At 38.8% G+C, this 27,547-nt stretch overlaps 1 protein-coding gene across 4 annotated transcripts in view; it reads right to left on the reverse strand.

Annotated features, from left to right (window-relative positions):
* The window catches only part of MRPL1 (mitochondrial ribosomal protein L1), a 104,164-nt gene that overhangs the window by 64,855 nt on the left and 11,762 nt on the right, over positions 1-27,547 (reverse strand). The window contains exons 3-8 of one of the 4 annotated variants that reach the window (XM_063610386.1): positions 15,265-15,523; positions 12,004-12,087; positions 10,053-10,124; positions 4,676-4,787; positions 2,470-2,549; positions 291-413 (exon numbers count right to left, since the gene is read on the reverse strand). In XM_063610386.1, coding sequence (XP_063466456.1) covers positions 306-413; positions 2,470-2,549; positions 4,676-4,787; positions 10,053-10,124; positions 12,004-12,087; positions 15,265-15,523 — 715 coding nt within the window. In that variant the 3' untranslated portion in view covers positions 291-305. Of the gene's footprint in view, positions 1-290; positions 414-2,018; positions 2,550-4,675; positions 4,788-10,052; positions 10,125-12,003; positions 12,088-15,264; positions 15,524-27,547 lie in introns of those variants that run through there. The other 3 variants (XM_055297241.2, XM_063610387.1, XM_063610385.1) reach the window with 3 other exon arrangements.

A 27,547-nucleotide genomic window follows, 5' to 3' on the forward strand; every position in this document is an offset into this window, starting at 1 on the left:
GTTAGTTCTATGACTGCAAGAACTTTGTCTGTCTTGTTCACTGCTATCACACCCAAGGCTTGGCACATAGTAGATAACTACTATAAATACAATTATTCTCATAAAAAAAAATCTATAAATTGTATATAGTCCAAGCTGGGCGCAGTGGCTCACGCATGTAATCCCAGCACTTTGGGAAGCTGAGGGAGGTGGATCATTTGAGGTCAGGAGTTTGAGACCAGCCTGGCCAACATGGTGAAACTCTATCTCTACTAAAAATACAAAAAAAATTACCTGAGCATGGTGGCACACACCTGTAGTCTCAGCTACTCGGGAGGCTGAGGCAGGAGAATTGTATGAACCGGGGAAAGGGAGGTTGCAGTGAGCCGAGATGCGCCACGCACTCCAGCCTGGGCGACAGAGCAAAACTCCATCTCAAAAAAAAAAATCGTATACTCCGTTTTTAAGTTACAGTTTAATTCTATATCTTCCATCAACTGAATGAGTGCTGTATTAAACGTTCATTCATTCTTTCAAATATTTGTAGAGTATGTACTATTTTCCAGGTACTATACTCTAGGTAATGGGAATGTAGCAATGGACAAAACAAAACCATCCTTGCTCTAACGAGAGGAACTGAACACACATCACACACACACGCAAAAAAAAAAAAGTTGCTAAGAGTGATAGGTCCTAAAATGAATACAAAAGCATAATATCGATATTTAGTGATAATAGGAAGTGGGAGTAATATTTTATATAGGACGGTCATGGAAGGTCTCTCTGTTTAGATGATGTTCGAATGAGAAAGTGAGCAAGGCAAGTAAGCAAACAGTACTACTACAGACCCATGCAACAGTAAATCCAAAGACCTGAGGAGGGAGAGCACTTAGTGTGTATGAGGAAGATCAAGGAGGCCACCAAGGCTGAAGTAAAGGAAGCAAAGGAAAGCATAATAGAATCAGGTATAATAGATCCATAATTCATCTACAACAATTGTAACAGTACCTAATCATTAATGGAGTCTTTCATACATGGATAGTTTTTAAACTAATATGTGAAGGGGTAGAAATTTAGAAAAATTTCAAATTCATTACCTTCCAAAAATTCTCTGTTTTGGTATTTTCCCTTTTATAACCAAAACTTCTGATTGTTCCAATAATGCAAACAAAACCCTGAAGTACAAGGTACTATTCTATGAGTTAAAAATGCTACACATTACAAGAACTTTAATATCCATGAGTCTCATGTATGATACAATACCAACTTCCTTACAGAAAGCAGTGTCCTGCTCATATGTGGATATCTTTTGGACAAGTCTGCTGGGATATCGTTTGGACAAGACATCGAGTGGAGCACTAGTGTTCAATTCTAAGAGTTAGAAGTTAAGAGGAATACACATTAGTGTAATTCTGATTTTCTAATCATGTCCCTTTCTCTCTTACCTGACAATAACTTAGTATGGTATAAAAGAATTCATCTGTTCCCACATATGCCACAGTACCTATCACAGGTTAATATGCATAATAAACATCTGATACCATTAAGTCAAGATTTTTTTTTGGCTGGGCGCGGTGGTTCACGCCTGTAATCCCAGCACTTTAGGAGGCCAAGCACTTTAGGAGGCTGAAGCGGGCAGATTACCTGAGGTCAGGAGTTCGAGACCAGCCTGGCCAACATGTCTCTACTAAAAATACAAAAATTAGCAGGGTGTGGTGGCATGCCCCTGTAATTGCAGCTACTTGGGAGGCTGAGGCAGAATCACTTGAACCCAGGAGGCGGAGGTTGCAGTGAGCCGAGATTGCACCCCTGCACTCCAGCCTGGGTGGCAGAGGGAAACTGTCTCAAAAAAAAAAAAAAAAAGATATATTTTACACTAGTGTTTTTGGTTTATAAATGCTAATTTATAAATAGGATTAGAAATAAAAAAGTTTTAATTAACAAAACATATCTATATTAGAGATGGAAGAATTACAGAGGGTACTTATATTGGGGAGGAAGCCAGACGATAAGCAAAATAAAACCAAATTTCTTAGAAGGAATTTTAAAAAACAGGTTTTAATTTTGTTTAATAAAACAAAAAAGAAATATTGAGAAAACAAGCCAAACGTGCATTTCAAAAATAAAGAACTTGCCTACAGTTATGTAAGCAATTAAAATAAAATGAAGAAAACTGCAGCATTAAACAAGCTGCAAAAGGGACACACGCCCACTCCCATTAGTAAAACTGGAAATGGGAAACTAATGAGCTCAGCTGCAGGAGCTTGTTTTTTAATTTTCTCCATTTGCTCAAAATGTAATTTCTATTTTACACTAAAGACTTTTGTTGGATATAGGGGGAATCAAATGTTATTAAACAAGAATCTGAATGAGCTTTGAAAATGCATAATAGAAGCTTCACTTGTTCTAATGCACATCTGATATATTCCATTTAACATTTTTGACAAGTTGATTGTTTGTCTTCATGTTTAAAGAACACAAATGTTTTACCAGTGCCGTTAAACAGATCATGTTGGGGTGAAAAGAAGGTGTCAGAGAAGGGAAAAGGTCCACCTCTTCACTCAAGGTGCCTACGCAAATAGGAGGGGAAAAACATACTTAAGTACTTGACCATCATATGTGAAGTTGTAATTCATTATGAAAGGAGAAATAAAGTAAAGCTCACTAATAAACATTTTATTAGGAAAGTTATTATTTGGAATAAAGAAATAAGTTATTGGAAAACTAAAAAAGGTTCCAAATATTGAGATGACAATGAGAAAAAAAAAACCCTCAAGGCTAAAAAAAAAAAAGCTAAAAGGGTTATACAGAGAATGGATAAAGTAGCAAAGGTGACAAAATTAATGTCTCTTAAAAATCAGTTCACCATGCAAAGCAAGGATCTAGATATCTAGAATACAAATATATTAGTATTCATTTTTGGTTTTGACTATATTTAGTACTGTGTGTTTTGCTCTGATTTGAGCTTGAATTTAATTAAGAACAAAAAAGTTATGAGAAATATTTTCATCAAATTCAACTGCAATTCTGGTTTAATTTTTTAAATATGTTCAGTTTTAGGTTTTACTTAAGAAAGAATATAAACTGGACTCCATAATAAACACTGCTGTAAGGGAAATCCCTAATAAAAAGTGCCAGACACCAGTTCAAAATCTAATAAATATATATGACTTAATGCATGCTATCAAAAATAATAAAACAAAACTCTAACACAACAAAAGAACTGGAAAGTCCATTTGAATTTAATTTACAGGCCATGATCTAGAATTCAGACAAGTTATTAGTGGCTAGGATATATAAAAATTTTAGCAGAATTTTTTTAGCTCAACTAGAGTTAAAATTTGAAGACAAATCTACTAACACAATTTTAAAATACTTGTTCTGTTTACACTACAAAATTTTATTTGAAATAATAATATACCAGACATCCAGCACTACCTAAAACAAACTGTGTCAGCAAGTGAACTTGTTTTTCCTCCCAAATGCACTCCCTGTTTCCATTAAGATGGCACTTATTAGGAGAGGTCTCTAGACTTAAAAAACCTCAGTATCATTTGACTCTTCCTTTTCTCCCCCTCAACCTCTCCATTCCTAATTAATTGCTAAGTCTTAATATCCTTGACATTTATACACTTCACTCCAGTCTCGTTATGAAGACTTTAGCTTAAACATTACATTTATTAGTCTCTTGCCATTGCACCCAAACTGGTTTCCCTGTCTCTAGTTTCAATTATCTTAAAACCTCTTGCCAGATTAAAGCTCTAAAGAACAGATTATGTCACTCCCATCTCAAAAACTTCTGAGTCCTGCTGAATATAGAATGCAGATGTTCATGCTCATTAGCCCATCATTCAAAGTTCTTCTCAATACGGCATCAATCTACCTTTCCAACATCATTTCCCATTATTCTCTTCTATATCAATGTAGGTGTACCATTCCCCACAGTCAAAGAGAGCTAATTAATATTTCTTGTACCTGACCTATGATTTCTGACTTACTTTGGTGTCTATGATTAATACATTCCTTCTACTTAAAATAATATTCTCCTCAATCAATTCATCCAACTAATGTTACCTCCTTTATGTTTAAATGTTACCTCTTTTATGATGCCTTCCCTGATTCCTCACCTATGTGTAAACTCCACCTCCACTAAACAAACACCCCTAGCACTTTTTAAATTTATTATATAATACCTCACACTTTATAACATAGTTCCTTATTTAGCGACGTTAACTTTCTTATTAGATTTCTTAAGGAGAAGATATCCATAAGGGGAAAATTTCTTAAGAGAAATTACCTCCAGAGCCATGAATATGGTCAACATTCATACATATGTTGAACACTTTTAAATAAATGGGCATACATATTATATTGATAAATAGGGATAAAACCCAATAAAACAGTATGATAATAATATACTGAGTAAATAATACATTCCACTAATTGGGAGCGAGACTTTGATCTACATTTTAAAAACTGGTATTATAAAGTAACTAGGTTTTCAAATCATATTAGATTACCAGTATTAATGCCAAAGCAGGGGAAAAAAATTAAACCCATAGGTTCTCATAACTCAAACTCAAATACCAGGACATACTATTTATTCTACACATATATGAACAACTTTGTTTCTTAACTAAGAAAAGTTCACAAGAAAGTTGTTGACAGGATATTGAAATAATAGGAATTCTCTTACTTCGAGAAAGCTTTGGAAATCTTTTATTCAGTTTCTTCTTTAATCGATTAAGTTCAGGCATTATTTCTGGAACAGCTACGTAAAAGTCTGCAACAATTTCATCATCCCAAATCTGAAAAATAAAAAAAAAAAAAGGTGACCTCAGATGAGATGAAAAGCTTTATCATTCTGCAAAAGTACAATGTAGTCATTTCCTTTATAATTCAGAAAAGAGACATTAAGCACAATTCTTTTCTTCAAACACAAAGATCATACAAATACACCTTCCAATTATAAAAACCATCAGAAGTAAAACATTTTCCTTTAAAAACAGCCACATCCTTTAAAAAAAAAAAATTAATGGTTTCTTCCTTTGGGTTGTGTTTGGCAAAAGTGTTACAAGTTACAACACAGCAATGAATGTGTGCATGGCTCACAGAATCCCACAAAGTTAAATTCATATATTTATTAAAACTGAAGGAACCTACAAAAGCTGAAAATTTTGCAACAGATCACATGTAAAATTAATAACCACTAACTGCCAGACTCACTAGCAACCACTAGCTTCCTAAATTTAGAGCATCAGAGAATTGAATTTATAATTATTTTCACAAAGAACTGAAACTGAAATTTTCCTTACCACCAATAACTAAGAGTAAAAGAAAAGGGGGTGATCAAAGACAAGTTCACTTAGTTTATTATCCATACGCTATATACATTCTCAGAACAACGGAATTAATATTCAATTTTTAGAAAACATTTTTATTAATTCAGGCAAGCACGTAAAATAACTATTATACTACTACAATATACTCCACTTGAACTCTACTTAATATACTCCACTTAAACTCCACACCTGTAATCCCAGCACTTTGGGAGGCCAAGGCAGGCAAATCAATTGAGCTCAGGAGTTTGAAATTAGCCTGGGCAACAAGGCAAAATCCTGTCTCTACAAAAAATACAAAAATTAGCTGGGCGTGGTGGCACACGTCTGTAATCCCAGGTAACCAGGAGGCTGAGGTGGGAGGATTGCTTGAAGCCAGGAAGGCAGAGGTTGCAGTAAGCCGAGATAGTGCCACTGCCCAAGCAAGAAATATTTTACCAATGATTCTTTTTGTATGAAATCTTACCACAATATGCCATTCAAAGCCTTGATTTAGGGGTACACAGTGAATTAAAAACTTGAATTCTGACAAAATTAAGCAATGACTATGGAATTTTATCCTTCTGTTACTATTCTTTGTACAAATTTTTAGTCCTTAAATAACATACTCTCCTCTCCTTAACAATAACTTATATTAAATGGGCACTTCTCATGTGCCAAGCATTCTGCTAAATATTTAATATAATTTAGAACATCCAGTCTTCGTAACAACCCTTGAGACAGGTACCAGTATTGACCACACATTCCAGATAAAAAAAACTGAGGGCTCAGGGAGGATGAGTCAGTCTGTATACACCTAAGAGGCAGAGCTAGAATTGAAAAACAGGCAGTGTGGGTCCAGAACCAGGGCTCTCATCACTGGAAATAGGAAAGCAGAGGCAATTTCTAAATGTCGAAGAACTGTATGTGAGATTTCTATTCTAAGACTTTCCAATCCTAATTCTATGACATGTTCCTTTAAATTAAAATTATGTTTGGAAGTTATGCTATAAGTAAGATTGTATCTTGGAATAATAAAAAACTGTGGATGGAAATCATGCTCTTAGAGACAAGTAAAAATATGAAGTTACTTTAAAATCACTCAGAACCAGGCATATCTGTGATGTTTCAAATTAAGTAAAATAAATTTAATAAATGAATGTGTTATCTAAGAAATTACGTGGCACGGTGGCTCACGCCTGTAATCTCAGCACTTTGGGAGGCCAAGGAGGGTTCGATCACCTGAGGTCAGGAGTTCAAGACCAGCCTGGCCAACACAGTGAAACCCCGTCTCTATTAAAAATAAAAAAATTGAATATCCTATATTTCTTTCTCTTGCCTGATTGCCCTGGCCAGAACTTCCAACACTATGTTGAATAGGAGTGAGAGAGGGCATCCCTGTCTTGTGCCAGTTTTCAACACTATGTTGAATAGGAGAGAGGGCATCCCTGTCTTGTGCCAGTTTTCAAAGGGAATGCTTCTAGTTTTTGCCCATTCATTATGATATTGGCTGTGGGTTTGTCATAAATACCTCTTATTGTTTTGAGATATGTCCCATCAATACCTAGTTTATTGAGAGTTTTTAGCATGAAGGGCTGTTGAATTTTTGTCGAAGGTCTTTTCTGCATCTATTGAGATAATCATGTGGTTTTTGTCTTTGGTTCTGTTTATATGATGGATTACATGTATTGATTTGCATTTGTTGAACCAGCCTTGCATCCCAGGGATGAAGCCAACTCGATCATGGTGGATGAGCTTTAGCTTTTTGATGTGCTGCTGGATTTGGTTTGCCAGTGTTTTACTGAGGATTTTTGCATCGATGTTCATCAGGGATATTGGTCTAAAATTCTCTTTTTTTGTTGTGTCTCTGCCAGGCTTTGGTATCAGAATGATGCTGGCCTCATAAAATGAGTTAGGGAGGATTCCCTCTTTTTCCATTGATTGGAATAGTTTCAGAAGGAATGGTACCAGCTCCTCTTTGTACCTCTGGTAGAATCCGGCTGTGAATCCGTCTGGTCCTGGACTTTTTTTGGTTGACAGGCTATTAATTATTGCCTCAATTTCAGAGCCTGTTATTGGTCTATTCAGGGATTCAACTTCTTCCTGGTTTAGTCTTGGGAGGGTGTATATGTCCAGGAATTTATCCATTTCTTCTAGATTTTCTAGTTTATTTGCATAGAGGTGTTTATAGTATTCTCTGATGGTAGTTTGTATTTCTGTGGGATCGGTGGTGATATCCCCTTTATCATTTTTTATTGCATCTATTTGATTCTTCTCTTTTCTTTTGTATTAGTCTTGTTAGCAGTCTATCAATTTTGTTGATCTCTTCAAAAAACCAGCTCCTGGATTCATTGATTTTTTGAAGGGTTTTTTGTGTCTCTATTTCCTTCAGTTCTGTTCTGATCTTAGTTATTTCTTGCCTTCTGCTAGCTTTTGAGTTAGTTTGCTCTTGCTTCTCTAGTTCTTGTAATTGTGATGTTAGGGTGTTAATTTTAGATCTTTCCTGCTTTCTCTTGTGGGCATTTAGTGTTATAAATTTCTCTCTACACACTGCTTTAAATGTGTCCCACAGATTCTGGTATGTTGTGTCTTTGCTCTGATTGGTTTCAAAGAACATCTTTATTTCTGCCTTCATTTCGTTATGTACCCAGTAGTCATTCAGGAGCAGATTGTTCAGTTTCCATGTAGCTGAGTGGTTTTGAGTGAGTTTCTTAATCCTGAGTTCTAGTCTCATTGCACTGTGGTCTGAGAGACAGTTTGTTATAATTTCTGTTCTTTTACATTTGCTGAGGAGTGCTTTACTTCCAACTATGTGGTCAAGTTTGGAATAAGTGCGATATGGTGCTGAGAAGAATGTATATTCTGTTGATTTGGGGTGGAGACTTCTGTAGATGTCTATTAGGTCTGCTTGGTGCAGAGCTGAGTTCAATTCCTGGATATCCTTAACTTTCTGTCTTGTTGATCTGTCTAATATTGACAGTGGGGTGTTAAAGTCTCCCATTATTATTGTGTGGGTGTCTAAGTCTCTTTCTAGGTCTCTAAGGACTTGCTTTATGAATCTGGGTGCCCCTGTATTGGGTGCATATATATTTAGGATAGTTAGCTCTTCTTGTTGAATTGATAGGGTGGGGAACATCACACACCGGGGCCTGTCTTGGAGTGGAGGAGGGGGGAGGGATAGCATTAGGAGATATACCTAATGTAAATGATGAGTTAATGGGTCCAGCACACCAACATGGCACAGGTATACATATGTAACAAACCTGCACGTTGTGCACATGTACCCTAGAACTTAAAGTATAATAAAAAAAATTCTATAACTTTATAATAAAGGAGTTTATCTAGAGGAGGAACTTTTAGAGAGAACACTAAGAAAAATCTTTTGTATTTTCAGAAATAACTCCGTGCCTCTTCTTCCTACCTCTTAAAAAGGAAAAAAAAAGTTCTCGTTTTCAAAGAGGCTCTCCAAGCTCTGTTATTTTCTTATTTATTTGTTTATTCATTTTATTTATTGATTTTTTTGGAGACAGAGTCTCACTCTGTTGCCTAGGCTGGAGTGTAGGCACAATCTCAGCTCACTGCAAACTCCGCCTCCCGGGTTCAAGAGATTCTCGTGCCTCAGCCTCCCAAGCAGCTGGGATTATAGGCATGTGCCACCATGCCTGGCTAATTTTTGTATTTTTAGTAGAGGTGGGGATTCACCATGTTGGCCAGGCTGGTCCCAAACTCCTGGCCTCAAGTGATCTGCCCACCTCAGTCTCCCAAAGTGCTGAGATTACAGGCATGAGCCACTGCGTCCAGCGAAGCTCTGTTACCTTCTAAAGGCAGGCTATATAATCATTTGTTGCTACCATACTGGGCCTATGCCACTCTGAAAGGATTAGGAGCTAAAAGTTAAGAAGAACCAAAAGCACCAACATTATAGAGGGCAGATACCATACTTTATGATCTACTAAGTGAATTACACCTTCACTCCAAGAAAAAAAAACAAATATTTGATCTTCAAAACATGAATAGAGGTGTCCATGGGTATCAATGAAATCCATGCGACCTTGTGGATTTCATTTTAAACCTTACATTCAAAACCAGAGTCACACTGCTCTTTCCTATCTATCCACAAAACTCTCACAGACAAAAAAGAAGCAAAAAATAATAATAATAATAATAATCACAATAATACATAAGTCAAGTATAATCAATATCAGACTGTCTGAGGTTGGGTGTGCTGGCTCACACCTGTAATCCCAGTACTTTGGGAGGCCAAGGCAGGAGGATTGCTTGATGCTAAGAGTTCAAGACCAGCCTGGGCAACAAGCGAGAACCCTATCTCTACAAAAAAATTAGCCGAGTGCAGTGGCATGCACCTTTAGTCCCAGCTATTCAGAAGGCTGAGGCAGGAGGATTGCTTCAGCTCAGGAGTTCAAGACTGCAGTGAGCCATAATTGCACCACCATATTCTAGTCTGGACAAGAGAGAGAGACCTTGTCTCAAACACACACGAACACACACACACACACACATACACACACACCCCAAATAAACTCACACACACACAAAATCAGACTGTCTGGATAGTTTTCTCCTAGCTTGATTTTGAAACTGAAGAAAGTCGGAAATTTTTCTCCTGCTCTTATAAAGACCTATTAACTATTTATCATAAGATATGAGACTAGTGTTCCACATATAATAAATCAATGAATGGTAAAGATAACAGAATCATCTCTATACCTAATGAACATGAAAACAACACTGTACCTTCTGTATCAGACTAGTGCCTCCTGCAAATGCAGCTCCATTTTCTTCTGCTATTTTGACCTCTGATGCATTCTACCAAAACACAATAATTTGAACATCAATGATTAATTTTAAATATATTCAGTCTGCTTTGAAGTATGTTGTCAGAAATAATATCACAGTTCAAAGTACAAATTGTAGCTTTTATTTTTAATTGAAAATGTGGCTGGATGCAGTGGCTCACACTGGTAATCCCAGAAGTTTGGGAGGCTGAGGCGGATAGTTCCCCTGAGGTCAGGAGTTCAAGACTAGCCTGGCCAACATGGCAAAACTCTGTCTCTACTAAAAATACAAAAATTGGCTGGACGTGGTGGCACACACCTGTAGTCCCAGCTACTCAGGAGGCTGAGGCAGGAGAATCCTTGAACCCAGGAGGGGGAGGATGCAGTAAGCTGAGATCACACCACTGCACTCCAGCCTGGGTGGCAGAGTGAGACTCCATCTCAAAAAAAAAAAAAAAAAAGAAAATGCAAACCAGGTGCAGTGAGTCACACCTGTAATCCCAACACTTTGGCAGGCTGAGTCAAGAGGATCACTTGAAGCCAGGAGTTCTAGACCAGCCTGGGCAACAAAGTGAGACTCCCATCTCTACAAAAAAAATCTTAAAAATTAGCCTGCCAGGCTGGGCATGGTGGCTCACGCCTGTAATCTCAGCACTTTGAGAGGCCAAGGCAGGCAGTCACCTAAGGTCAGGAGCTCGAGACCAGCCTGACCAACATGGAGAAACCCCGTCTCTACTAAAAATACAAAATTAGCCAGGTGTGGCGGTGCATGCCTGTAATCGCAGCTACTCGGGAGACTGAGGCAAGAGAATCGCTTGAATCCAGGAGGCAGAAGTTGCGGTAAGCCAAGATCACGCCATTGCACTCCAGCCTGGGCAACAAGAACAAGACTCCATCTCAAAAAAAAAAAAAAAATTAGCCTGCCATATAGTGGCTAGCACCCGTAGTTCCAGCTACTCGGTAGGCTGAGGCAGGAGAATCACCTGAGCCCAGGAGTCCGAGGCTATAGTGAGTATGACTGCACCACTGTACTCCAACCTGGACAACAGACCAAGACTCTGTCTCAAAAAAGAACTGCATGCATCAATTTTCAATTAAATGCATCAGGGATATTACATTTAGAACAATTATAGTTTGTGGATGATTAAAAAAGAAATTCATAAACACATTATAAACAAACATTTATTTAGGACAGTTTTATAAAGACTAGATACTTTTGAAAGTTGTGGTTTCTAAGGCACCACAGTACTAAATGGTTCCATTGCTTTAAAATAATCTTGTTGTCTGGGGAGAGAAGTTTGAACAGAAAGCAGCAGTTAGTAGGATAAATTGATAAATTCCACTCTTCAGTTTTTTGTGAGAAACATAATGTAACATTCTAGTAATGATGAAACTAATGTTCTAATTTAGCTCTTTCTCAAGCTAATAATATAACCTCAAATAAATCATCTAACTGTTTTGAGCTCCAAATGGGGAAAATAAGACTAGATGAATGCTAGGATTTTCTCTAACCCCATCAGGGTGCTAATGATTGGTTAACAATTAATGATTAATTAGTGATCTCTAAAAAAAATTAAATGATGAGGCCGGACGCGGTGGCTCACACCTGTAACCCCAGCACTTTGGGAGGCCGAGGAGGGTGGATCAGAAGGGCAAGAGATCAAGACCACCCTGGCCAACATGGTGAAACCCCGTCTCTACTAAAAACACAAAAATTAGCTGGGCGTGGTGGTGTGCACCTGTAGTCCCAGCTACTCAGGAGGCTGAGGCAGGAGAATCGCTTGAACCTGGGAGGCGGAGGTTGCAGTGAGCCGAGGTTGCGCCACTGCACTCCAGCCTGGTGACAGAGTGAGACTCCGTCTCAAAAAAAAAAAATTAAATGACATAAATAGTTGATGGAAGTTACTCACCTCTGTAAATACAGCAACTTTATTGATTTCAGAAGCAAATGGGTATGGCAAACTAAGAACACTGGTAAATGGCTCCACGTTTTTCTAAACACACAACAAGGAAAAATAATTACGTAAAGTTAATCTTTTCTATCTCACACACTCTACATAAAACAAGAATGGACATGTTTTGTTTTCAGTGTTCTGATTCTACTCTATGTTATTCCATTAATTCAGAACTATTCACTGATTACTATTCATGAGTTACTATTCATCGATTACAATTTAAAGCACAACAGATTATATTTTTTTTCAAGAAACTTTTTCAAGATTTTTTTTGAGAATAAAAAACTAAAATCTCTTTTTCCAGCTTCATAATCCCATGCCACTTGGCTTCTATCTCTACATCATTCATCACAGTCTCTCAAATATTATGAAATGTGTTTGCATATCAACATCTTCCCCAGCACTAGTACAGTGCTTTCCATCTGATGTATAATAAATGTTTGCTACCTTCAATTAAATTTGTTTTAAAACCATGTAATCTTCTGACACCATCAGGGAGACATGAATACAGCTGTACATGCTGAACAATAGACAATATCCAGCTGATCTGCCCAGTAGGTCACCCTCAATTGCCATCATTGGCTCTAAACTGTCAGGAATTGTAAACCCTAAACCCAAGACAAAATGTCGAGCCTAAAGGGATCTTCTGAGTGACTCTATTTTGGAAACAACCTGGACCATCACCACTTTCAGATTTATTTAGAAAGTCAATTGGAAAATCCTAAATAAACAATGGCATGCATTTGAGGCACGCTAATACAGGTGGAGATTTTACAAGACCACTAAACTAATCTGTCCAGTCATTTTGACCCAGAACTATTGAGGCCTGAGGCCTAGATCTCTCAGGGAGACTTTACAGAGAAACAAGTTCTAGGCCCTCCAAAGTTTTGTTGCAGCCTTAAGATTTGGAAGAAAAGGTGGTTGTTCCCCTAATAAAACTGATTGAAAGATCAATATTTTTAGAAAAACCTTATTTTGAGTAGAAACACCCTCCTCAGGATTTCTTTACAGACAAGGAGGGACAAATTCTTTTTTTTTTTTTTGAGACAGGGTCTTGCTCTGTCGCCCAGGCTGCAGTGCAGTGGTGCGATTCGGCTCACTGCAAGCTCTGCCTCCCGAGTTCACGCCATTCTCCTGCCTCAACCTCCCAAGTAGCTGGGACTACAGGTGCCCGCCATCACGCCCAACTAAATTTCTTTTTGTATTTTTAGTAGAGACGGGGTTTCACCGTGTTAGGCAAGATGATCTCGATCTCCTGACCTCATGATCCACCCGCCTCTGCCTTCCAAAGTGCTGGGATTACAGGCGTGAGCCACTCCGCCCGGCCTGGAGGGACAAATTCTTAAGTATACTTTATATCAGCCATACAGCTTAGTTTTACGGACTGGCATTCCTTTGCCATTAACATGTCACAACTGGTTTCAGCAAATTTCTCAATGGTAAGCAGTCACGATAATAGCATCCCCTGCGGAATACTGGCTTGTTGTATAAGCACTCTATGAAGAACAAAAAAAAAAAAGCCTTAGGAAGGCAATATATCTTACCAATGTCACTAGTTTACAAGCAGCTTCCATGTATGAAATGAAGCCTGTGGTGTTACAAAACATCATAATGAACTACACTAATGGTTGACTGAGAAAGTGATCATCTTGAATAGTACAAAATTTTCAAAACGAAAGAACAGTAACACTCTGATACAAAATAAAAAAATTGTAACATGGCTATTATAAACTGTTTCTAATAAATGAGAACGAAGAAATGAGACAGACCTGGCTTCAAATCTTACCTCTGCCCCCATTCTATGACCTTCAGCAAGTTATTTCACTTTCTATGCCTCAGCTTCCTCTTCTGAGATTATTATAGAATTAAATGAGAAAACGCATGCAAAGCATTTAGCATTGTATCTGGTATACAGAAAATTTTTCAGTAAATGTTGACTATTATTATTAAGCACATACTAAGTCCTTTACAGGCATTATCTCGTTTAATCCTCGACAACCCTTTATTCCCTTTTAGAAAGAGATGAAAAAACTGAGATTTGAAGAGGTTAAGCATTAAACCCAAAGTCATGAAGTAAAGAAGCCCAAACTCAAAAAGCAATGAAGCAGGTTTCCGGTCTGTACTGTAGGCGGACTCCAGAGCCTGGTGTCTTAAGCACTGCGTTGTACTGCCTCCTCCTAGGTGCTCTAGTATTGCTGTTGTTGAGCTTGTTAAATTATATTAAAAAACTTACATGTTCTAGTTTGTTTAAAAAAGAGACATCTTTAGAATAAAAATTAAAATCATTTCTAAAAAAATTAGAACTCTTAAGCAAGAAGCTTATAAAATTTAGGGATTTAGGGCTATATAATAGACCTTAATACTAAGCTAGTGTCTTTCCTGCTTCTAATTTAGAGTTTTATAATCAATAGTATTCTGTTGAATTCCAATATATAAACAAATAAAGCACAGAAGCTTTGGTTGAAGCAAGAGTGAGGAGCTTGGAATCCCACCTGTGAAACCTTAGTCTCAAACCAGGACCCCAAGGAACACATCTGAAGGACAGTGAGCTAATCCAGAGCCCTCATTTACAGAGAAGAAACATGCCACCGAGGCAGTTTAAGTCACTTTTCAAAGTTACAGTGATACCTCAATTAATTTTAACACTACTTTTGTTGAAATTTATACTAGTGACTCTCTTAGGGGAAATAGGAAATCTATGTTAACTCTCTAGAGTGTTTTCAACAAATTTTATATTTCGAAAATTTTTAAATGAACAAACATATTTTTCATGCTAAAGTACAGAAAGAGCACGAAGTTTTCTAAAAGTTATGAGAGGCAATAATTTTTATAATTAAGAGGCCAGGCACAGTGGCTCAGGCATGTAATCCCAGCACTTTGGGAGGCCAAGGAGCGCAGAGTGCTTGAGCCCAGGAGTTCAAAACCAGCCTGGGCAAAATGGGGAAACCTCATCTGTACTAAAAGTACAAAAATTAGCTGGGCGTGGTAGAACACACCTGTAGTCCCAGCTACTCAGGAAGCTGAGGTGGCAGGATCACCTGAGCCCGGGAGGTGGAGTCTGCAGTGAGCTGAGATCATACCACCGCACTCCAGCCTGGACAACACAGCAAGAAGACCCTGTCTCAAAAATAATAATAACAATAAAATAAAATAAAGAAACACCAATTCATACAGCCACTGTTCACAGGTAAACTTATTTTAATGGACTCTACATACCTTCTTTCCCAGTGCCATATCCAATGTCAAATCAAGATAAACACTTTGCTTTGGACTAGTAAAGTCGAGAATTTGAAATTTCTTAAGTAAGTGAACAGCTTTCTCCACCTCATATATCTGTCTCGGGTATAAGCGTTTTAAATAGACATCATCCTCAGGTTCACCTTCCATATAGGGATATGCTTTTATTTTTTCTATTTCATCTTTTTTCTCATCTGGTGTTTTTTCTTTAGCACCTTTTTTTGTTTTCTTTGCAGACCTTAAAAGAAAATAAAGTTGAGTTATATCAATATATATTCTAAGAGATTTTTTTTAAAAAAGCCAATGTACATAAGAGAAAAAAACAGGATGAATTATATTTTAATTCAAAAGCATAGACTGCTTTACAGTTTTTCTAATTCAACAAACATGAAATGAACTTTTCTAATGTCTGAAGTCATGAATAAGTTGAATTACAGCACTGATGCTGCTCTCCAGAAACTCAGAGAAGAGTAGAGCAGAGAGACATACTAACAGGTCATTTCAATATAATGTAGTAATATAAGAGCATCATTAGAGCCTGACAGAAAAGACACTCAATCCAGCCTAGGAGGCTAGGGAAAAGTTATAGCGGAAATGACCTCAAAGTTAGTTCTTAATGGATAAGGAAGTGTTAGCACCCCAAAGAAGTGAAAACATATGACACAAAATCTAGTACACAAATGTTCTTAGCAGCATTATTCATAACAGCCAAAAAGTAGAAACAACCCAAATGTCTATCAACTGATGAGTGGATACGTAAAATGTGGTATGTCCATATAATGGAATATTAATCAACAATTAATAAAAGAATGAAATATTGATCAATGCTACAACATGCATGAACCCTAAAAACATTAAGCTAAGTAAAAGAAGCCAGTCACAAAAGCCCACGTTATTCCATTTATACCAAATATCAAGAATGAGCAAACCTAAGAGACTGAAAAGTAGATCTGGTGGTTGTCTAGTGCTAGAAGAGGAGGTTAGGGGAACAAGAAGTGGATGCTCATGGGCATGGGGTTTTCTGGGAGAGCAACGAAAATGCTCTAAAACTGATTACATTGATGGCTGCACAACTGTGAGTATACTAACAACCAATGAACTGTACACTTTAAATGGGTGAATTGTATGATATGTAATTACATGATACCTTAATAAAGCCATTATTTAAAAAATAATAGAGTTAGCCAGGTAAAGAAACAACGTAATAAAAACTACTGAGGCATAAAATAAAATGGTATAAGAAGGAAGCTATTTTAAGTTCTACATGACTAGAGCAGAGTTGGCAAACTTTTTCTGTAAAGGACCAGAGAGTAAATGTTTTAGCTTTGTGAGCCATATGTTCTCTGCTGCAATGACTCAACGCTGCCACTGTAGTGCAAATATAGTCGGTAAACAAGATTGGCTCACTCGCCAAAGTTTGCTGACTTCTGAACTAAAACGGTAAAAAAGAAGGCAGGCAAGAGTGGAAGATGAGGTTAGAAAAGAAAGAGCATAGGGGGTATCCTCTAGGGGCAATAAGAAGTCAGTAAATAGGAGTGACATCTGTATTTTAGGCAAGGTATTCTGGCTGCAATATAAGAGATAGACCTGAAGGAAGTAGGATTGAAAATAATTAAAAGTCTGTTCCCTCCCTTTCTTCTCAGACATATGAGAACCTGAACCAGAGTAGCAACACTAATAACACTGGAAAAGATGGCAGATTAGAGAATACTTGCCAAGCTAAATACTGGGCCAAGCACAAGGGCTCACGCCTGCAATTCCAGCACTTTGGGAGGCCAAGGCAGGAGGACTGTTTGAGGCCAGGAGTTCAAGACCAGCCTGGGCAATATAGCAAGACCCTGCCTCTACCAAACCAAAAAAATTAACTGGGCATGGTGGTACACACCTGTGGTCCCAGCTACTTAGGAGGCCGATTTGGAAAGATCACTTGAGCTCAGGAGTCTGAGACTGCAGTGAGCTGTTTATGTCAGTGCACTCCAGGTAGGTGACAGAGTGAGACCCTGTCTCAAAAAAAAAAAAAAAAAAAAAAGTAAATATTGAAGATGGGAAAAGGAGAAAACAAAGACTCCAAAATACTTCCTAGGTATCTGGCTTGGGTGACTAGGCATAGAATAGAATCATTAACTAAGATCAGAAATAAAGAAAGCAAAACAGGTTTCTGGTGAGGGAGGCAGTCACAGAGATTAGTTCAAGTTTGGGGGATACAAAGTTTGAGTATGGGTCAATTGTATCATTGGTCCCAATTCTTTACCTCCTTTCCATTCAAGCCCTTCGCTAAATGACTTTGCTCTTCCTCTCACTAAAGAGGAGGAGTATATTTCTCAGCCCTTTTATTTGTCCATGTGACTACTTTTGGCTGACAGAATAAAGCAAAGATGACAGTTTCCCTGCTCTATGCTTAGGCCAAAAGAAGTTTCACATGTTTCTACTTTCATGTTTGCATTTCTGCCATTTTCATTAGAAGAACATGCCTAGGCTAGCTCAAAGGTAGGAGGATGAGAAACATGTGGAACAGAGCTGCCTCCACAGAGCCCCAGGCTACATTAGACAATTCTCAGCTGACCTGCAAACTTACAGATGCACTGTAAGTCCAGCCAAGGTCATCAGAGATATCCATCAAACCCAGCCTATGTCAGCTGACCCATATGTGGGAAATGATAAATAACTGTAGAGTGGTTTGTTACATAGCAAAAGCTAACAAGGTGCTTACAAAATATCTAAGAAAATATATTTAACAGGTAATGGCAGATAAGAATTTGAAGATAAAAAGAACTAGAGGTGATGTAATTTTCTCAGCATTAATTCAAATCATGCCTATACTCTTCTAACCATAAAAGTTTTAAATTAGTGTAACAGTATTCTAGAAAGATGTTCAGGTTCTGTGGTAGTCAGAATAATGCCTCAAAGAGACCCATATCCTAATTCCCAAATCTTGTGAATATATTACCTTACATGGCAAAAAAAAAAAAAACCACCTTGCAGACGAGATAAGGTTAAAGATCTTGAGATGGAGAGTTATCCTAGATTATCTATGTGGGCCCAATCTAATCACATGCGTCCTTAAAAGTGAGAGTCTTTTCCCTTTCCCAACTGCAACACACAGATATGGGAAAATGACACTGGAGAAATTCAAGCAACCAACCATTGCTTTGAAGATGAAGGATGAGGGCCATGAACTAAAGAATGTGGGTGGCCTCTTGAAGCTGGGGATTGCAAGGAAATGGATTATCCCGTAGAGCCTCCAGAAAAAAAACTGCCAACACCTTGATTTTAGCCCAGTGAGATCCATGTCAGACTACTCACCTACTGAACTGTGAAATGAAAAACTTGTGTAGTTTTAAGCCTCAAAGTTTGTGGTAATTTATTATGGCAGAGATGGCAATTTGTTATGGAAGAAAATGAATATGAAGTCCTATAAAATTGATGTGAAAGAAATGGATGACAATAAAACAATTTTTTTAAAAAGACCTCAAAAACCAATTCAACGTATAATTCCATTCTCACTTTTAGTACTCAGTAAATCCTTACTACCACCTCTAATAATAATACCCTCCCAGCTAATGAGCAATTTAACAGAATATTAGATAATGACAATGCTCATTTTTAATGGCTCACAGGTGTCCTTCTGGACTGATGACAAGTCTAAGCAAGTGCCCAAGTGGATGGATACAACATATCTCAACAGCTACCGTGGAAGTACTCCACAAAATCCTGAAACCTTCCAAACTGGAGCAACCATATTTTTACTTTATATTTAGCAAAGCAGCAGAGAAGCCAACAGAAGGATTTTGGAGAGCCTGTTTTAGGAATAAATTCTCCTATTTAAAATAAACAAAATGTTCTAGCTGTAGCCTCCAGGCTTACTTTACATAAATGCAGAATTCGCCACTAAATTTTCAATCATAGTTGAACCTATGCATTTAATTTACAATTAATCTGATATTCCCCAAGGCTGAAATATGACTTTTTAAATTAATAAGTATTTGCAAAACTCAATGAAAGTCTGATACATAAAGAGTCTGAGTTGGGTATATTGCAATTTATTTATACTTTGGACCTTGTTTCACAAAATATTTAAAGTGGTTGAGTGAAAATATTTATAAACACAAAAAAGTATAACATTATAACATTGATCAAATAGGACTCTCAGGAAAAGGCATTCTTAAAAAAAGAACTGCAATTTAACAAATTCCTTCCATAATAATTAATCTAACAGACCTGCCACCTGTTTTCCATGGCCTTCCAAAAAATAGCTATCTTTATTCATAAGAATCACATCCAGAAGAACTTTGTTGTTCATGGAATTATATAAAGCTCTATCAGGAACCCTTAAATACTGTGATTCTCAGAGAATACAATAAATCATACTAGAAAGGTTTTTGGGAAGGTAGAGGACAAACAACTGGCAGTCTGAATCAAAGAGAACAGAACTTAGCTGCAGTTACCTGGGTAACTAAACCACACAGATTAAATGAATAATAAGAGACTGTACACAAGCAATAACTTTTTCCCTGCCTCAGCTGTCTCCTAACTCCAAAATCATGAATTCCATGGTCATATCCAATAAAATATGATTTTTTTTTTAAGACGGAGTCTCGCTCTGTTGCCAGGCTGGAGTGCAGTAGTGCAATCTGGGCTCACCACAACGTCCGCCTCGCGGGTTCAAGCGATTCTCCTGCCTCAGCCTCCCGAGTAGCTGGGACTACAGGTGCCTGCCACCATGCCCGGCTCATTTTTTCTATTTTTAGTAGAGACAGGGTTTCATCATGTTGGCCAGGATGGTCTCTTACTCCAGACCTTGTGATCTGCCCGCCTCGGCCTCCCAAAGAGCTAGGATTACTGGCATGAGCCACTGCATCTGGCCTAAAATATGATTTTTAAAAATCAGAGATATCCCAGCACTTTGGGAGGCCGAGGCGGGTGGATCACGAGGTCAGGAGATCGAGACCACAGTGAAACCCCGTCTCCACTAAAAAAATACAAAAAATTAGCCGGGCGTGGTGGCGGGCGCCTGTAGTCCCAGCTACTCGGAGAGGCTGAGGCAGGAGAATGGCGTGAACCCGGGAGGCGGAGCTTGCAGTGAGCCGAGATTGCGCCACTGCACTCCAGCCTGGGCGACAGAGCAAGACTCCGCCTCAAAAAAAAAAAAAAAAAAAAAAAAATCAGAGATATAATAAAGTTCACTTCAAGGCCTTTGAAAATCTGTGACCCCCAAGAGACCAATCCAAGTCTTTCCAAGGCTGAAGAATCCTTTACATTGGGACATTAGTGGGGGGAAATTCGTACAAACTCTGTCAAACTAAAACGAACTAAACAGAACTAAAGAGAAAATGCCTAGGGCATATTAATGGAATGGAAATATTTGGAATTCTTATTTCTTAGTGTAATCACATAAACAAATTCACTAACATCTCTGATGCTGGTTTACTCATTACCTTTTAAACTAAATGCAGAAATTCTGTTTCCACTTAAAATGTAAAAGCTGGAAAGACCATTAACAATGAGAAAGAGCTTGATAAAAATCACTTTTCTTGAACCCATGACACAGCGAGACTGAACACAAATAACCTGAAATCCAAGGACAGTCAGTCCCACCCTCCAGTTCCCACCACAGTCTCCCTTGCGCCAGAGCACGAGAGAAAGGCAAGCAGGTAAGAAACAATCAGCTACAATTTTAGGGCTAGTGTGACAGTATAAACCTCTTGGGAGACCCAGGCACACGGGGAGTTCACACTCAATTCCCAGGCCATTTTCCACATACCTCCCACCAGGTGCTCCCAGGAAAGACTGGAGCAAAGCAGAAGATTAGAAGGGCGCTGCTCCCCCCCACCCCCCACCCAGTTGCAGGCACACAGGAAAAGGCACAGGTAAACACGCACTGTGTCTAACGGTGGAAGGGAAGAAGAAGATAAAAACCTACAACACTTCTACCCACTGGGAGCAGGGCAAGAAATAGTCCTGAGCCCAGTATCCTGTACCAATCCAGCTAGGGAAGGGCTAGGAAACTTCCCCATAAGACATGCAACAGATAAGTGGTGCCATGAAGAGAAGGAACAGAAACGCTGAGAAAACCCCAACCCCAAGGTCCAGCTGCACTGGGCCTACTTAAGACTAGGGCTGGATTTATTAAAAAAAAAAAAAAAAATCCTTCCCACCACCCATCACCAGGAATAGAAGTCTACTGCTAGGGAAGGGTGCAAAAGAGTGACCTGACCCACCCCACCCCACTCCACCCCACCCCACCCCATCCCACCCCATCCCCGCCACTGAGACACAGCTGCACAGGGAATGCAGAAAACTGAGCAAGGAACAGGAATGCTGAGAAAAACCCTCCAGCAACCCAGCTCCCACCCTAAGAACAAGGTAACTACAGAAATTTGAAGCTGGTGGTAACCATGGCAACAAAACCAAAACCTAGCTCAACTCCTGATGAGACTGACTCAATGCTCTGACAGATGAAGGGGCATGCCTGTTTGCAGGCGTAAATATTATTTACTTCAGTCCCTACGCAACATATCTGGCATTCAGATATCTAACATAAGCAAGAAAAAAAACATTGTCAGGCCAGGTGCAGTGGCTCATGCCTGTAATCCCAGCACTTTGGGAGGCCAAGGCAGGCGGATCACCTGAGGTCAGGAGTTCGAGACCAGACTGGCCAATAGGGTGAAACCCCGTCTCTACTAAAAATACAAAATTAACTGGGCATGGTGGTGCGTGCCTGTAATCCCTGTTACTCTGGAGGCTGAGGCAGGAGAATCACTTGAACCTGGGAGGCGGAGGTTGCAGTGAGCCAAGATCACACCATTGCATTCCAGCCTCGGCAAAAAGAGCAAAACTCCACTCAAAAAAATAAAGAAAGAAAGAAGAGAAAAGAAAAAGAAAAAAACCCACGGTCAAGAGAGAAACAAAACCAGACTCAACCTAATGGCCTTTTTAAAAATCAGGATCTGCTACTGGCCAATAGAGGATATATGCTTGCACAACACAGGGCAGAGGGGAGAGCCAAAAGGACAGAGACAAGAGAAGCCGGCACATGCCCCTCTACTCCATTCAGATCCTGATAAAAAACAAAATCTAGCCATGAAAAAAACATTTTTTTAGTATATTATAAAGTCAATACATTAAATAATAAAAACTACAACTAAAATTATGAATACTATGATTCTTATCAAACTACTAAGTAACTCATTGTCCATGAAAAAAACCATCTGCTTATAAATTTTCATGGTTTTTTAAGAGTAGGCATATTTTTTGTTCTATGCTCTCTAGGTTTTTGAAAAGCACATTTAAAACCATACTGGAATAGAACTTGGAGTAGACAAAATGAAACATTTCTAGGGTATAAAGGAAAACAACATTTAAAGATAAAATATTCTTGAAATAATTAGTATCCCTAGTAAACAACTATGTTTATAGAGCAGAGAGAAAAAGACAAAGCCCAATAGAAAAACAGGCAAAAGGCACAAGCCAGAAATACAGTAAAGAGGCTGGGCATGGTGGCTCACACCTGTAATCCCAGCACTTTGGGAGGCCGAGGCGGGCAGATCACTTGAGGTCAGGAGTTTGAGACCAGCCTGGCCAACATGGTGAAACCCCATCTCTGCTAAAACTACAAAAATTAGCAAGGTGTAGTGGTACATGCCTGTCATCCCAGCTACTTGGGAGGCTGAGGCAAGAGAATCACCTGAACCTGGGAGGTGGAGGCTGCAATGAGCCGAGATCATGCCACTGCATTCCAACCTGGGCAACAGAGCAAGACTCCATCTCAAAAAAAAAAAAGAAATACAGTGAAGAAACACAAATGAAGACTGATGGTATCCAAGGTTGTTAGGCATGTGGAAAACTGGCACTTCTCACTAATTACTAAGTGGGGATATAAACTGGTACAAGCAGTACTCCAGCAACTTAACAATAAAAAGAATCCAGGCACTATTCACACTCAAAGGAAACCTCCTTTCTTGTTACATTTCTGCCACCTCCCTATTCATCTTATATTCAAACCAAATTATATTCAAACCAAATTAGTTATGTTTGTATATTCAAACCAAATTAGTTATATTCAAACCAAATTAGTTATGTTTGTATCTTATATTCACCTTATATTCAAACCAAATTAGTTATGTTTGTATCTGTATCATTCACTTTCATGTCTCTGCACTACCAAAATACCTTTCAACCAATTCCCCTGCAAAATTCTTTTTTTTTTTTTTTTTTGGCAGAGTCTCAATCTGTTGCCCAGGCTGGAGGGCAGTGGTGCGATCTTGGCTCACTGCAACCTCCACCTCCCAGGTTCAAGCAATGCTTGTGCCTCAGTCTCCTGAGTAGCCAGGATTACAGGCGTGCGCCACCAAGCCCAGCTAATTTTTTGGTATTTTTAGTAGAGATAGGGTTTCACCAAGCTGGTCTCAAACTCCTGACCTCAAGTGGTCCACCCGCCTCGGCCTCCCAAAGTGCTGAGATTACAAGCATGGGCCACCACACCCAGCCCCCTGCAAAATTCTATCTTTCAAGACCTAGCTCAAATACTTCTTGCCCTACTCTTCCCCAGATAGAACTGACATTTCATCTGTGATCGCATAGCACTTGATCCAATCCTCTAATATGACAGTTAAAACAGTCATACTAATCAGAAGTTGTATCACAGACATGTTAATTCATAATATATGAATATCATATTTGTATACAACAATATATAGAGAAGCTTCTACATATCAATAACAACAAAAAATTAGAATAGGACATGAAAAGAAAATTCATAGTAAAGAAAATATAAATGGGCCAGGCACGGTGGCTCACGCCTGTAATCCCAGCACTTTGGGAGGCCGAGGCAGGTGGATCACCTGAGGTCAGGAGTTCAAGACCAGCCTGACCAACATGGTGAAACCCCATCTCTACTAAAAATACAAAAAAAAAAAAAATCAGCCGGGCATTGTGGTGCGTGCCTGTAATCCCAGCTATTCAGGATGCTGAGGCAGGAGAATCGCTTGAACCTGGGAGGCAGAGGTTGCGGTGAGCCGAGATTGCACCATTGCACTCCAGCCTGGGCAACAAAAGCAAAACTTCACCTCAAAAAAAAAAAAAAGAAAAGAAAATATAAGTGGCTCTTAAACATATGAAGAGGTATACAACCTCACTAATGATAAAAGAAATATAAATATAATGATGCTATTTATTACCTATCAAATTGTCAAAGATGAAAAAATTTGACTATACTATACATGGGAAAATTGGCATTCTAATAATACTTGCTGGTAAAAATACTGGCAAGATTTCTATGAAGGCAATTTGGTATTACCTATCAAAATAATAAATGCACACATCTTTTGACCCAACAATTCTATTTCTCAGAGTTTATGCTACAAAAATATTCATTATATTTGACAGGATCTACATGCATGATTATTCACTTGCAGGATCACTTGTAATAGAAAAAGAATGGAAAGAAAAATGTGCATCAGGCCGGGCGCGGTGGCTCATGCCTGTAATCCCAGCACTTTGGGAGGCCGAGACGGGCGGATCACGAGGTCAGGAGATGGAGACCATCCTGGCTAACACGGTGAAACCCCGTCTCTACTAAAAATACAAAAAATTAGCCGGGCGCAGTGGCAGGCGCCTGTAGTCCCAGCTACTCGGGAGGCTGAGGCAGGAGAATGGCGTGAACCCGGGAGGCGGAGCTTGCAGTGAGCCGAGATTGCGCCACTGCACTCCAGCCTGGGTGACAGAGCGAGACTCCGCCTCAAAAAAAAAAAAAAAGAAAAAGAAAAATGTGCATCAATAGGGGAATAGTTACATAAATTATGCACTTCTACATTTCACACAATGAAATGCAGTTAAAATGACTAGACAGCTCCATATGAAACTATTTCCAAGATATATTGTTAACTTAAATGCAGGTGGCCCGGGTGCAGTGACTCACACCTGTAATCCCAGCACTTTGGGAGGCCAAGGCAGGTGGATCACAAAGTCAGGAGTTTGAGACCAGCCTGGCCAACATAGTGAAACCCCATCTCTACTAAAAATACAAAAAATTAGCTGGGCTTGGTGGCAGGCGCCTACTTAGGAGGCTGAGACAGGAGAATCGTTTGAACCCGGGAGGTGGAAGTTGCAGTCAGCCAAGATCGCACCACCGCACTCCAGCCCAGGTGACAGTGTGAGAATACATCTCAAAAAAAAAAAAAAAAAAAAAAGCAGGCAATATGCAAAACAGGGTATATAGTACACTACCATTTATGTAAAAAACAAATAATATATTCATGTACTTACATATGCACAGACCATTACAAATGGCTAAAGGACGGGGTGGGAAGAAGACCAACTTTTCACTACATACTATGCTTACCATGAGTATCTTTTATCTTTTACCATGAATTCTCTTTTATCTACTCACAGAGTTAACTAACTCATTTTAATTAATTCATTTAAAACAAAAAGCAACTGTTTATGTTGCTGTCAGTTCACTGTGAAAATCTCAAAGACAGAGGAATGGAATGTGTGCCTTGTTCATATCATCATTTTGCACAGTGCCAGGCCTACAGCAGATGCTCAACAAAGTATGCTAAGTAAGAGGCAACTGAGGCACAGCTGCCTGATATTAAATTAAGTTTACAGAAATAAGAATATATTAAGTGAAAATTTACAGTCAGCAAAAACTTTCCACCCTTTAGTTTTCACTTTGGGTATCCCATAACCTAAGGACTGTATTCTAGCAAATTTCATCATAAAGTAAGACTTTTGTAGCTGGAACTCTATTTGCTTTGCAGACCCTATCCTCCAGAGCCAATGATTCTATTATTATATACTAACCATGAAGAGTGTGATAGTTCTAAAATCAGAAAATTTAGGCTAAAACCCTTCCTCCAACACATTCTAGTTGTGTAACTTTGAACGTATTACTTAACCTCTGGGCTTCCATTCCTTCATCTGTAAAACACTTACAATAGTATCTATGCTTCAAAGAGTGTTGTGAAATTTAAATGAACTAATATATGCTATATGCTTTGTATAGTGCCTAGCACAAAGGAAGCATTCATAAATTTTAACTATTATTATCCTAGAGCTTTTTGGCAAGAAACCAGATCCTGCTCTTGGAAATACAAAGTTGAGAGAACAGATTTCATCCCTTTACATATATCTTATTTTATTTTATTTTTGAGACAGAGTCTCCTCTGTTGCCCAGGCTAGAGTGCAGTGGCGCAATCTCAGCTCACTGCAACCTCTGCCTCCCAGGTTCAAGTGATTCTCCTATCTCAGCCTCCCAAGTAGCAGGGATTACAGGCACACACCACTATGTCCAGCTAATTTTGTTTTGTTTTTTGTTTTGAGATGGAGTCTCACTCTGTCGCCCAGGCTGGAGCATAGTGGCGTGATCTTGGCTCACTGCAACCTCTGCTGCCCAGGTTCAAGCGATTCTCCCACCTCAGCCTCCTGATTAGCTGGGATTACAGGTGCCTGCCCCCACATCCGGCCAATTTTTGTAGTTTCAGCAGAGATAGGGTTTAACCATCTTGGCCAGGCTGGTCTTGAACTGCCGACTTCGTGATCCACCTGCCTCAGCCTCCCAAAGTGCCGAGATTACAGGCGTGAGCCACGGCACCCGCTAATTTTGTATTTTTAGTAGACACGGGGTTTCACCATGTTGGCTAGGCTGGTCTCGAACTCCTGACCTCAAGTGATCTGCCTGCCTTGGCCTACCAAAGTGCTGCGATTATAGACATGAGCCACCACGCCCAGCCAAAATAATATAAATTTATACCCAATATATATACTATGCAAATCTGAAATCTTACTATGTAATCATAGTACGGATAATCCTCTAATACATGATGTATAAAAAGTGCCTAAAAGGAAAAAATGTAATTTAAAGAACAGAAAGAAATAGACACAGAGAGAACACCTTAATTAAAATTCATTAATTGCAACAGTGGGTTCTGTTTTAAAAAGGCAGTGAAAGCATACTGGAAAAAGCTTTGGTTCTGGAATAAACCCCATGGATTCAAACCCTAGCTCTAAAATTTAGTAACTCTCTGACCTTGGGCTAGTTATATAACCTACCAGTGCCTCGATTTTCTTCTCTGTAAAATGTGCATAATAACAATAGCTTCCTCATAAGGTTGCTGTTGGGAATAAGTTAGTTACTGAACATCAGTGTTCAATAAATGTTAAGTATTATTATGTCTTATCTTTCCTTCAGGACTATAAGGTCGATGAAGCAGAAATAATAAACTTTTATAACTATATGTCCTGGTAAATCTTTATGGAACTA

The sequence above is a fragment of the Symphalangus syndactylus genome, chromosome 10 (genome assembly GCF_028878055.3).
Source record: "Symphalangus syndactylus isolate Jambi chromosome 10, NHGRI_mSymSyn1-v2.1_pri, whole genome shotgun sequence".
NCBI classification, from domain to species: domain Eukaryota; kingdom Metazoa; phylum Chordata; class Mammalia; order Primates; family Hylobatidae; genus Symphalangus; species Symphalangus syndactylus.